At 40.0% G+C, this 13,647-nt stretch overlaps 1 protein-coding gene across 1 annotated transcript in view; it reads right to left on the bottom strand.

Moving 5' to 3' along the window:
* The window catches only part of RIMS1 (regulating synaptic membrane exocytosis 1), a 363,560-nt gene that overhangs the window by 164,870 nt on the left and 185,043 nt on the right, over positions 1–13,647 (bottom strand). The window contains exons 16-17 of the mRNA XM_066604485.1: positions 11,326–11,451; positions 7,799–7,861 (exon numbers count right to left, since the gene is read on the bottom strand). Of these exons, the coding sequence (XP_066460582.1) occupies positions 7,799–7,861; positions 11,326–11,451 (189 nt within the window). The remainder of the gene's footprint in view (positions 1–7,798; positions 7,862–11,325; positions 11,452–13,647) is intronic.

Below are 13,647 nucleotides of genomic sequence, written 5' to 3'. Positions count from 1 at the left end.
TCGTTGACTCGCAGCGGGGAGGCTGCAGGAGCTTTCTCTCCTCGCTCTCCCCCGCCCCTCTCCATTTACTTAACACAGCGGCCGTTCAGTACTGAACAACTGTTATTCCCACTCATCGTTCATCATTCAGATTTTATGCAGCATAAACAATGAGCGATGATCCTGAACACTGATCGTTCAGTGTAAACAGCAGCCGTTCAGTACTGAACGACCGCTATGTTAAGTGAATGGAGAGGAGCTGGGGAGAGCGAGGAGAGACATCTCCTCCAGCTGACCCTCACCCCTGCAGTACACTCTGTCAGAGAGCCAGCGATACTCACTCCTGTGTGACAGCACAGGAGCGATACATGAAGGGACGAGTGTCAGACATCGTTTGTCCAACAGTCGTCCCATATAAATAGGGCTTAACTCTCTGTATTATAGTCCAGAGCTGCATTCACAGTTCTACTCGAGGGCTTAAACAGACAAACGTATGCGCAAATACTCTCACCGCAAAGGAGCGTATTTGCGTATGAACAAGTTATAAGTCTTTGTCAATGTGGTATATTTTTTACTGTTAAAAACCCTACATAAAAAAAAGCACAAATATAGTGCAAGGCCTATCTTTTTTTGCGTGCAGGTATTGCATACAAGAAACACGCTTGTCAATGATTTGCAAGCTCTGTGACTATAGCACTTTGCAAAGTCTGGACTGCAGCTTAGGGTCAGCAATATATAATAAAATGTATATATATATTTGGAAACTGTGTAAATACATGTTGTTATATTATAAAATGTATAATCCCGGTTGTTGATGATTGTTGTTATATGTCAAATGATATGACAAGTATTTACACAGTTTACAATAATATAGCGATATGTATTTACAGTTTCTTAAATGTATCATTTGACATATAACAACAACCATCAACAACCGGTATTATTATTATTATTATACAGTGTTTTATATATAATACCAGCTGTTGATGATTGCTGTTGCCGATATAAACCGTGATACAAATCATCAAAAAAAAAAAAGCAAGAAGAGACAACTGATTCATTATGTTGTACGATATCTGCTGGTGAATCTGTTACAAATGTTCATACTGCTAAGTATTGTGAATGCATCCAGATCTTTGGACGGGGTCCACCGTGTGTCTTACATAAACATATCACCATGTATCTTACATTTACTTACAATGAGTGTTTAAGCTGAAAAAGCCTTGTTAGACACCAACATTAAATTTAACCAGAACAGGGCTCTTCAACCCACGTCCGTCAACAATACAGCTGAATTGGCCATTGAGCAGAAAGAAGCAGATATGATCAATAAAATGTCATAGCCTACGTACATTTACCGGGAATTAGAAATGAACATTCCCATTTCATATTATAATAGTTGAAGAGCCCTGTTCTAGCACACAAGAATACAAAACCAGAAGTTCATACAGTACAGAGCAGACAATAGAAAGCATATAACACTACAAGGACAAGGCATACTGAAAAAGCAAACACAATAGTTGCCCCGTACAGAGAAATGTCAACAAAATTTGTTTTTCTTGGAAAAACATAGTGACTGTAACAAGGACAACATAACTGTTAACTCCACAACACAATTCTTACCTGTACAGTCTCCAATTAGAACCAAACTCTAGCAAAGGCATCTTGGGTGGCAAAGTTTTACTGTGCCTAACAGTATTTCTTGTGTATTGCAAAACACAGGAGAACACAAAAAAAGAATGCAATAGTACTTCAGCAAAACAGGATACGTAGTCAGAAATATAATAGTTGTACAGCCATTAGTGTGTTTCTCTATTAGAGGGTGGCTACATGGGACGTAAGGACAGTCAACGCCACAGTGGATGGGCTGCAATTACGTTCATAAGAGTAAGTTTTAGCACTAAAACTTATGGACACCTATGGAGGCATTTTTTTTACTTAAATGCATGTACTTTTGGCTGAAAAATAATTTCTGCAATAGGGTTTTATTAAAAATGTTGTATTCTTTGATTTCTGCAGGTTCTATTTATCACAGTATACACCAAGCCGCAGAGCTATTCACTAGCAGATCCATTGGTGAGCTCGTCTGATGGCTCAGTCTCAAGACCTCTCTGACCTCTCCTCAAAGATCTTCTAAGCTGATTTATAACCAGACCAAAGTTCAACTTTGTTTTGGTCAAAATCGGCTTAAAAGAGAGAATACATGAGGGTCAGAACCATGATCTGTACCGTATAGAGAGAAATTCTAGAAATTGTAATATTCTTTTACTTATGACAAGGATTAAAGGCTTTTTTCAGGAATATGCATTAATGTGTAATCTGTGGAAATCTAACCGTTGGGACCCCCACCAATGAGGACAAAGGGGGCATTTTTATGTGTCCAGCTCTATTCAAGTGATCGGAGGTGGGGTGGGGGGTTCTGACACCTTTCTATAACATATTGATAGCTTATCCTATGGATTGACCACCAATCTATATTTCTGATAAAAATCTATTTGACAGACCACTCTGGCTGAAAGGATTCTACTAATAATATGACAATATAATCTAAGTATAACAACAAGGTACATTTATTGGCTTTATAATATCTATTCATCGCCCACAAAGTATTCATTTCCTTATATATAATTCATACAAAGCAGTCACTGTAAATCACATCGTTGTATGTGAATCAAGTTAAAAATAAATGACAACGTACTGCAGGATTTACAGTATATGTAAAGAAAAGGCTAAATTAATATCCTCGACTTACAATAATATATGTCTTACTTCTGAGTAACAAGGTTACAGTATACAGATAATATACTGCATTGTTTTTTATGTTTTTTTTAACCATACTATGTAACTCATAAATTACGCACTGATGATGTCACTATTGTTATTTCGGATCAGATCTGTCTTTACTTTATAGAACTTTAGTTATTAGTAAATTGAAATGACCGCCAGCAGCATATGCCCTGCAGCGCAACCATGAATTGTGACTGCAACTGCTAAAGGACGTAACACTATTGTACAACTGGCAACCACTCTAAACATCTCTGATTTCTTCTAACCCGACGTGCACTTTGTAGAGATGAGTTTACCAACTTGTGATCAGATTATTTCAATAACTGTGCACAATTCTGTTTTTGAAGAGATGCATGTGAGGACTCATTTACACAAATGCATGTAGCATGCGTGTTTTTTCTATGCGCGTAATACGAATCGTCCAGCAAATGCATATTTAACACGCATATCTGCTGCGTTTGTTAAATCCCCATAGCCTATTAACCCTTTCCAATGCAATTCGTATCAAGGTTTTCCTAAGGGGCTTACTCTTTTTCTGCCGTTATACAACAGCGCTATATGCTAAAGCCAGTACTGCATGAGGTGACACATTGGATAGGCTCTGACAGCAGAGAGGCTGGCAATATACAGTAAGAGAACCCCGACGGACGTCTTCCAATATCGGAGCTGTACAGCCTTAAATCATAATGTTTTCAGATGTCAGACAGTGGATTGGAAAGGGTTAATATGGACCCAAATAGGACATGCTGCATCTTTTTTCATGAGCATAATATGCCCGTACAAAAGAAAAGCATGTTTTAGTGACCCAATAGAAATGAATGGGATTTTAGCAATGCATATTACGAGCATGAAAAATACACTCGTAATACGCTGTCCATGTACGCCCACATGAGTGAGCCCTTATTGTTACAACATTAATCAGAGTCTGGTTGGGCATTGTAAGGCCAATTTATTCCTTTACTGAAAAAGACCCCTGTTTAAAGCCAGAAACCACCACAATCTGGCCAAATACTTCTCAGCTTCGCTTCACCTATGATAGCAGTGTTCATCACATGATTTATCTTGTACTATGTGAACACTTCTTTACTCAATAAAATGTGATATTGTCCTATTAATTAAGATATCTTAAGACTTAACGATTAGTTGTCCATTGATATCTGTGTTACATTTAGTTTTGCACTATGTAAGACATTAAAGGGGCATTCCCACCTTAGACATTTATAGTACATCCATAGGATCTTATACCCTCTGGGACCCATGTCTATCTTGATATATGCCCTCACCCGACCCAGCTGTATGTGCTGCCTTGGGGTGAATGGAGTTATGAAAACAGATGAGCGGGCTCTGCTATGCTGCAACTCCCATAGAAGTGAAGGGGAGTTACAGAAAGAGTATAGTATGGCAAGCTACTCTGTTTCTGAAGCTCCCGAATTACATAAACAGCACAGCTTGCTTTGATATGCTGTTTTTCGCACCTCTTATTTAAGGAAACACCACAAGACAACCTTCCCAGCTGTTTCCATAGCTCCTAACCACCAAAGCTGCCTCCTTCACAGGAGAATTTCCATCCTTCCCAAAATTGTCCAAGATGGGAATACCCCTTTAAGGCATGGACTTCAAGTTAACATCTAGAATATATCTGACAACAGTGCCCTTTCTATTTAACTATGGTATGTGATCTGGCCTTTGGAACAACAATGGGGGTTAGTTCTTCCATATGGGAGTAGTGGATGCTGCTGTTTGGGATTCAGGCTGAATTCAAACATCTACTAGTATGAGGAGGTCTTCTCATGACTTATTTTTTGGGTAAAACCCACCAAAAGCTGTAAGAAAATCTTATTCAAAACCATTATCACTTCGGCAACTCTCTAATAAAATCTCAGTATATCAGTAGTTGTCTTTATCAACTCATGAGGTCTAGGGTGATACTCAGACAGATCTGTTACATGATGGACACAACAGCACAGACAGACCCCACTAACTTATAATAGAACCTGCTGGGTTCCATCATGGTGGTGCATAATTTTTCCGGGAAAAATAGGACTATTTTTTCTGACAACTATGACTGAATCTGTGCGGGAGGCTCCTAAGAGCCTCCAAGCAGATATGAGACCGAAGGACTTCTACATAAGTGGCTAATCTATTGCGAACTTATTATGTGGATAATGCACAAAGTTCAGTTCAACACATATGAACTTAGTTTTACAAACCCCCATTCACATGCTGTGAAGTTTCTGTATTTGAGGGCATGTAGTGAACGACTATATAAAGGGGAACAGGAAATCCATGAATCTACCATATGGTTCTGATGGTGTTCTCTTGTTTAGCCCAAAGTCCACAGGCAAATTTGCGTGGGACACCTACGTGGACGATCGGCAGTTCAAGCTGCCCATAGCAAGACATGGGGGTCCATAGCTGAATTCAAGAATGAGGATTTGTTTTCTGGACCTATAGGTCTGCAAAACAAATTGCAGCATGTTCTATTTTGCTGCGGTTCACCCACGGATGGCTTCCGTTTAAGTCAATGGAAGCCGTCCGATCCGCGGCTTGTCCGCAATTGAACTGTGGACGGGATTCCAAAGAAAAGCAGGAAATTTAAAAAAAAAACAAAAAAAACCTCTACTGGGCATATATGGCAGAGCGCCAGCCGGTGCTTCCACACATATTCATAGTGAAGTCCCAGACAATTAAGCCCTATCCTCGGCTGCAGGCAGGGTTGGATCCCGCTGCGGGCTGCAGCCCGTGGACATAATCTATATAAAATTATGTTTTTGATTTGTAGGCCACATATATGGCAATGCATAACCTTATCACTACAGTCTGCCATATGCCATGCATCTGTAATAAAAGTTTGTTAAACCATAAATCCACATTCACCAACGCATTTTAAGTCTATTAAAACTATAACAATTTTTCAATCGATTTTGAGATTTTTCTCGTCTTTATCACCATTTATATACATAGGTATGTGCAGCTCGGCAGTAAGAGTGCAAAAGAAAAGGCAAAGCAAATTATTAACAAATGTAGATGAATGATGCCTTTCACATGGCAGACCTCGCTTGTCAGCATTATAAATTTTGTTAGGTCTTGTATAGTAAAACAGAAGTAATCTTATAAAGATACAACCCATATCGTCATGCTAGCTAATGTAGTATACTAATTAGAAGATGGACAGTGGAAAGCTAGGATACATTTTATTAGCGATGTCTCTATATTTTAGCTGCTGGCATTCAGGATGATTTTGCCAAAGTGTCTTTATATAAAACTGAACTGCTACAGACTCAGCGTCTATTACATTAAAACTGCTTTAGCTGGTCTAACGGCTCAGTCACACGGGCGCATCGGCACCCGTACACCGGCCCTGATGCGCCCGTGTGACTGAGCCATTACTGCAGAAAGAAGACGGCCGTACCTGAAGACGGACGTCTCTCTGCAGCACTGATGAAAGAACACATCACTGGCAATGAAGCCGGTCACATGTTCTTTCCTCTGCAGACAGACGTCCGTCTTCAGATACGGCCGTCTGCTACCTGCAGTAACACGGGCGCTGATGCGCCCGTGTGACTGAGCCCTTAGGCTGCGTTCACACTTGGTGTTTTTTACTACATTTTTGAACCGCACCAAAAAAAAAAATGTGGTAACCATATGTAGTTTTTAAAGACCTGCGTGCATTGTTTTACCGCGATTCAAAAATGCTGCAAAAAATGCCAAGTGTGAAGAGAGCCTTAGTAGATCTGTCTGTAAATCCTACCCATGCTCAATATTTTACTGATAATTAAAAAAATGTTACTGAAAGGGTCATTCAATGAAAGATATATGCAAAGGTCAGAAAGAAAAAACCTTTGATCCCAAAGTTGCAAATATCACTTATTTGCATTCCTACACATGCATATTATTAATTAGAAGGCTAAAAGGACTTTCCAACATGTACTGTTTGTTATAGCACATTGCTAAGATGTGATCATTTAGTGATCAGTAGGGGACCAATTCCTGAGAACAGCACAGATCAATAGAACAAAGGAGTTGCTGTGCAGAAGTTATGACTTTACTTATATTAGTGAAGACCCCCTTTAAATTCTATGATTGTAGTAAGCAGTAAAGTCCAGAAATAGTTTTTAATAGTTCTATACTTCTGGTTGGAACAGATCAGTTTCATACCATAATTAACAACATATATATTATTAGAAACACATATTTTAGATTAAAGGGCTTTTTCCAGGGAGAATACTACTGATGACCTATCCTCAGGATAGATCATCAATAGTTGCTCAGCTGGGGTCCGTCACTCAGGACCCTGACCAATCAGCTGAGCAGGTGCAAGCTGTCAGCGTTGTAAATACACAGAGGTCGGAGCTAAAGCAGTGAAACTCTCCGCACCGACCTCCGTGTAGTGGCCGGTGCTTGTAACTGCAGTTTGGGGTCTCATTCAAATCAACGCGAGTTGCACCTGCAGTTACGAGCGCCGGCCACTAAACAGAGGTCGGTGCGGAGACTTCTGTTGCTTTCGCTCCGACTTCTGTGTATTTGAAGTGCTGACAGCATACACCCACTCAGCTGATCGGTCGTGGTCCCAAGCGATGAACCCCGGCCGATCATCTATTGTTGACCTATCCTGAGGATAGGTCATTAGTAGTATTCTCCCTGGAAAACCCCTTTAATATAACCACCTATCACAATCAGATCACTTTTTTTACATTAATGGTCCTCACTAGACAAATATTGAGTAGATTTTTTAAAAATCATTTAAAGTGAGACAAATCAGTTAACAGTTTTTACTGATTACAGTAGAGGGATGAGAAAAGAGGCCCTTTGATCCTTCATCTGCAGCCTCAAATGGATAAGTTTACTTTTGTAGTAACGAGCCTTCAATATTTCCTTACTTTGCTACGGCAGACTCATCATTTAGGCCACATTATCACAAACCACATTTGCATGGAAATCTGAATTAATCTATTTCTTGTAAACATTTTTATTCTGGATCAAATAATCAATTTCTATAAGAAATGCTAAAACTCTTAGAAATGTATGGTACCTGATAGTATGTAGGCACTCAGCACTTCGTCCACGTTTTGCTCTGGGCAACATAAGGAAATCGCTGAAGAAAAAAAAGTCAAATCATCAAATAATTTTAATGTATCTATTTGCAAGTTTAGTAAAGATTATGTAATATAAAATGAAAGATGAACATTTCGGTATTGTTATACGGCGCTCTCAGTCACCAAGACTATAGCACATCCTACATGCAAGTTAGGAGCTTTTTCTTTGAGCACTCCTACAACGACTTTGCTTTTGTGTGATTTAGTTTAAAAACATGAAGACCATTCTAGACCTGTAATGTTACTAAAACTAGGAAATCACGTCATCAAAAAAGCGAAATTAATGAGGTCATGTTGGGCCTACGGCCCCATGGACAGTGATCAGTAGCTCCGCACTTTGTGCATGAAACCTGTGCTCACCGTGTCACCATATGGCGTCTCCATACCTGAGTTCTCCCCTTGAAGCAATACTTCTAGGACATAATGGACATGTAATACAGCATTTGATGGAGCAAGTCATGATTTATCTGCTTACAGATTCATGCTAACTTTAACCCCTTAGTGACAGCCCTATCGTAAAACTACGTCCTGCTGTTGCAGGACGTGTATGGAGGGAGGTAGCGGCGCTATCTCCCTCCATACAGCGCGGGCGTCAGCTGTTTATTACAGCTGACACCCACGGGCAATAGCTGCGCTCGGCCGTTCGGCCGATCGGGGGCTATTAACCCTTTAAATGCCGCTGTCAATTCTGACAGCGGCATTTAAATCCCCCGAACAGTCCCGCACGGCCCCCCCCGCGGTGAGATCGGGGGATCCGTGCAGGTGTCATGGCAGCCGGGGGCCTAATGAATGGCCCCAGGGCTGCCTTAGCAGACTGTCTATCAAGCCATCCACACAGGGTGGCTTCATAGACTGCCTGTAAAAAAGCAGTATGACGTAATGCTATAGCATTATGTCATACTGCAGGAGCGATCAAAGCATCGCATGTTAAAGACCCCCAGGGGGACTTCAAAGTAATGTAAAAAAAAAATCAATAAAGTTTTTTTAATTGTTAAAAAAAAAAAGTTATAAAAGTTTAAATCACCCCCCTTTTGCCATATCCATTATTAAAAAATCAAAATCATAAAATAAAAATATGTATTTGATATCGCCGCATCCGTAAAAGTCCGATCTATCAAAGTAGTGCATTATTTTTCCTGCACGGCGAACGTCGTCTGAAAAAAAAAATAAAGAACGCCAGAAATACACTTTTTTAGTTACCCTGTCTCCCAGAAAAAACGCAATAAAAAGCGATCAAAAAGTCGTATGTTTTCCAAATTGATACTATCGGAAACTTCAGGACATCCCGCAAAAAATGAGCCCTTGCTCAACTACGTTGACGAGAAAAATAAAAAAGGTATTTCACGCACAAAATGACCGCAGAAAATAATTGAAAAAAATGAAATATCTTTAAAAAAATTAAAGTACTACAGCAAAACAAATACTATACAAGTTTGGTATCGTAGCAATCGTACTGACCCATAGAATAAAAATATCAGGTCGTTTTTGTTGCAATTTGTGTGCTGTAGAAACAGGACGCACCGAAAGATGGTGGAATGTCGGTTTTTTTTCCATTTCTCTCCGCTAAGAATTTTTTAAAAGTTTTTCAGTAAATTATATGGTACAATAAATAGTGCCATTGAAAAATACAACTCATCCCGCAAAAAGCCCACATACAGCGACGTCGATGGATAAATTAAGAAGCTATGATTTTTTAAAAGGGAGTAGGAAAAAACAAAAATGGAAAAAAGCAAAAAAGCTCCGTCACTAAGGGGTTAATTCTGCCCCTTTAAGTCTGATGGTCCTCAACTGATGAGGAAGTGACGGAGTATGCTAGCCATATGCTATCCCTTTTCATGGGGGCAAAGCATCTTTAAATAGGTTTTCCAGTTTCTAATGGCAAAATCCATAGAGGAGTTTAAGAGGGGACTAGATTTCTTTCTAGAGCGCTATGATATTACAGGATATAGACATTAGGTGACCAGCGGGGTTCTTGATCTCAAATGTTGATCCAGGGGTTACTCTGCCTGCCATTATGGAATCAGGAAGGTTTTTTTTTCCTCCAAATGAGTTAAATTGGCTCGTTGAGTTTTTTTGTTGCCTTCCTCTGGACCAACAAGAGGGTGGAGGGGGGGTTGAAACAGGCTGAACTAGATGTACATTGTCTTCATTCAGCCTAACATATTCTGTTACTATGGTATTTTATTTAAGAATTAACCCCCCCATCCCAAATAAACACATTGAATACAATAAATAACATAGTGTTGCACCAAAGCACCATTTTAGTACCGCATCATGTGATCGCTGACATCACTGGATATTCTGGCTCCAGTAAAGTTCTGTGTACAGATCACATGGCCTTAAAATGGAGAGGCCTAAGACTGTTTATGAGACATCACTGATGATGTTCCATTTTGCGGCCTCACATTGAGAAACTACCACATCACTTGGAGAATGGAATTGGTGGCATAGGAGGTCAGTATTAATTGTTTTTGTTATGTCATCCTCGCCACACTGCCACCACTGTTTTTCTATTTATAAAACCCCTTTGACACTAGTAATGTGATCACCATGACAAGGGCAAACCGAATATGCAAATAAGGAAGATGGAACAGTACCTCTGCAGCGCCACCTATTGTATGGCAGCATTCCTGCAAATCAATGTCCAAACCTTTATACGGGTCTGTAATAAAGGTTTAGGCATTGGGTTGAAGGAATGCTGCCATCCAATAGGTGGCGCTGCACAGGTATTGTTCCATCTCCCTTATTTGCATATTACCTAGAGGAGCAAACATGGCCTTATAAGTCTCCTGACTCACCTTCTTGGTGCTCTCCCTAAGGAGTGATGCTACCCCTCCTGACCCAATGGCAGATCAAGACATTAATAAATGTGGTACATTCTATTTCAATAGCAACAAATTTACCCAAAGCCAATGTATGAGCGTGGGGTACCCCAAGCTAATAAACAAATCACTTCTAGTGGTGCACACAGAGTCCATGAACTTGATGATTCAGAAGTCCATTAAAAAATATTAAAACCCTGAATACAATGTGTTTCAGGGTACTAGGGGCCCTTTATCAGAGGTAATGGTCCTCCATGTAGCATTCTGATAAATGCCTGAAAACTCCGTTAGTATCTACTGTATACAAATAAAAGAAATACTTGTCTCTCATTAGAAAGCACCACAATTAAAGGGGTATTCCATTAATATCAAGTTATCCCCTATCCAAAGCTATAACTTGCTTCCTCTGATGGTCCTACTAAAATACATGGAGCAGTGGCTGAGCATGCATGCTGCCACTCTATTTATTGCCAGTCACACAGGTGGACATCGGACCCTTGTCCTGGTGATTTGTGGGGGTCCCAGCAGTTGGCCGCCCAACAATCAGGTAGTTATCCTCTATCCTCTGAATAGGGGATAACTTGAGGTAACCAGAATACCCATTTTAGGCTATCCTGTAATTATGTATCACATAAACTTACTTTTCTTGATCAGACAAATACTGACTGTCCGAGTCCCTGGACTTATGAATAACTGGACTGCGGGAGGCATCATGGTGTCTTGTTGGAGAGCGTGATCGTCTCATTTGATGAATTTCATCTAGGCTCCTATATGTTTGCACAAGGGATATAATAATAATGCCCATTATAGCGCAACATTTATAACTAAATAATAAAAAAAATACATTTGTAAGACAAAAAAGTTCTAAAAGTGGGGACATTAGCACATGGTGTTTAGTTCTGATACCTTACAGCTCCGTAGTAGTGTTTCGGTTATAATCATATGCAACACACTTTGCTTCATATTTGCATGTACAATAATACGTTTTTAGGTTTTCGGCACTAAAGCTTACAAAGAAAATTTCTGCAATCATTTTTGAGTTTCTAATCATTTCAAGATCTGTTTGCTGTCAGTATATGGAGACACTTGGATTCACATGCAGCTAAACAGTCCAGACCGCAGTCTGACAAATGTTTGATAGAAACAAATGATTCTAATGATTGACAGCAAGCAGAGATGTTTACTTTTTTAGAGAGCGCCATCTAAAATCATATCATCATATTACTTGGTCAACTGTATTCACAATACATCATCACAAATGTGATATGTGTATTAGACCAGTGACACAATCATTACTAAGTATTGCACAGTTCTCTGGAGACGTCTAGTGCTCACCAGAGCTTTTATTCTGTCTACAGACTCATAATAAGATTATTGTAGCAATTTGCTTTGGACATTTAGATGTGGCCAACAATAACTCATGCGCTCCCTCAGGACTGTGTGGGTCATCTAGAACATGTTATACATAAGAAGGTCATGAAGATGTTTGGAGAAGTATAAATGCCCAGTCCCAGGCTCATACATGAAACTTCTGTTGATCATACACTACAGAGGAGCCAGCCCTACCTATTACATTGCACGTCAATTTAATAGATTATTATAAACAGTAGTAAGAACACAAGGTTTTTATAACTCTTAGGGCTCACACCCACTGGCGTTTTTTTCTCCACTGCACTGTGAGAGTAAAGGAAAAGTCTTGCAGAGCAGTACGAGAAAAAAAACGGCATCACGCCGGAATATCGCCAGTCTTTTCAATGGGGCCCGCGGCAACAGCGCTAGCCCCATTGAAAAGAGATGGAGAATGCCGCGGACTTCTGCCACAGCTGTGGAAGAAGTCCGCGGCATGCTATCCCATTGCCGATCCCATTGAAAGCACTGCTTTCTGGCAAGCCGCGCAGTATGATTATCGGGGAAGGGCTTGAAATATAACTCCTTCCCCGATAATCATCAATAAGTGGTAAGAAAAATTTTTTAAAAAATTACTCGCCTCTCTGGCGCTCAGACGCGTCCTCCGGCTGGCTCCCCTGCACTGCTGTTAAGCTCTTTCAGCAGGCGGGGATTTAAAAATCCCTGCCTCCTGAAAGGGCTGTGCTGATTGGCTGAGGGCTCAGCCAATAGCAGCTAGTGCTTAGCTATTGGCTGACCGCTCAGCCAATGACACATAGCCCTTAGCTATTCATTCATAAATAGCTGCAGTTTTCTATTGCAGTTTTACAAGTTGATTCCACATAGAGAATTCTACGGCAGAACCCAGCATGTGAGCATACCTTTGGGTATGATCACATATTGCAGAGTAAATCCATAGCAAAATCTGCTTTAAAATCCACCTACAGATTTTGATGCAGAATTTGATGCGGATTCTTAAAGCTGAATTCACTCACTGTGAAAATATGCAAAATTTCTGCAACAAATCGAGCATGCTGCGGAACTGAAAATCTGCAGCGTGACAATCTTTTGTTGCTGATTGTTGTCGCTGTAATTGAATGGGATTTGTTAAAACCTGATTCAGTTACATTGCACAAACATTGCTGCAGAATTTTTTGCTCACATTCCGCAAGTGAAATTCTACAGCAATTCCGCTCTATGTAAAACTCACCCATAGCGTACTACATGTTCACATATAGCATGTACCCTGGACATTTTTTGCTATGGATTTACATGTGGAAAATTACAATAGCAGCAAAGGGAATGTGAGAAATTTCAAGAAGCCACATTCACATGCTGTGGAAAAAATTCACTGCGCAAATTGTCTTTGAGACTTATCAGAGAATTTTGTGGATGATGGATCAGCAGCCTGGATTTGATCTCAAGCAGTATACTTTGTAAGACGATGGACTGATATGATCGGAATCGTGTTCTGTTGGCTTTTTTTAAATTTTAAACTAGTTATGTTTTTTTGTGAGGTGCATGTTGCGGCAGGTTTTATTTTTCATTCGTGGAGTTCTAGTTTATGCTAGTGCTGT

Source organism: Eleutherodactylus coqui, chromosome 1 (assembly GCF_035609145.1).
Source record: "Eleutherodactylus coqui strain aEleCoq1 chromosome 1, aEleCoq1.hap1, whole genome shotgun sequence".
NCBI classification, from domain to species: domain Eukaryota; kingdom Metazoa; phylum Chordata; class Amphibia; order Anura; family Eleutherodactylidae; genus Eleutherodactylus; species Eleutherodactylus coqui.
This window is presented reverse-complemented; position numbering and strand designations above follow the sequence as displayed.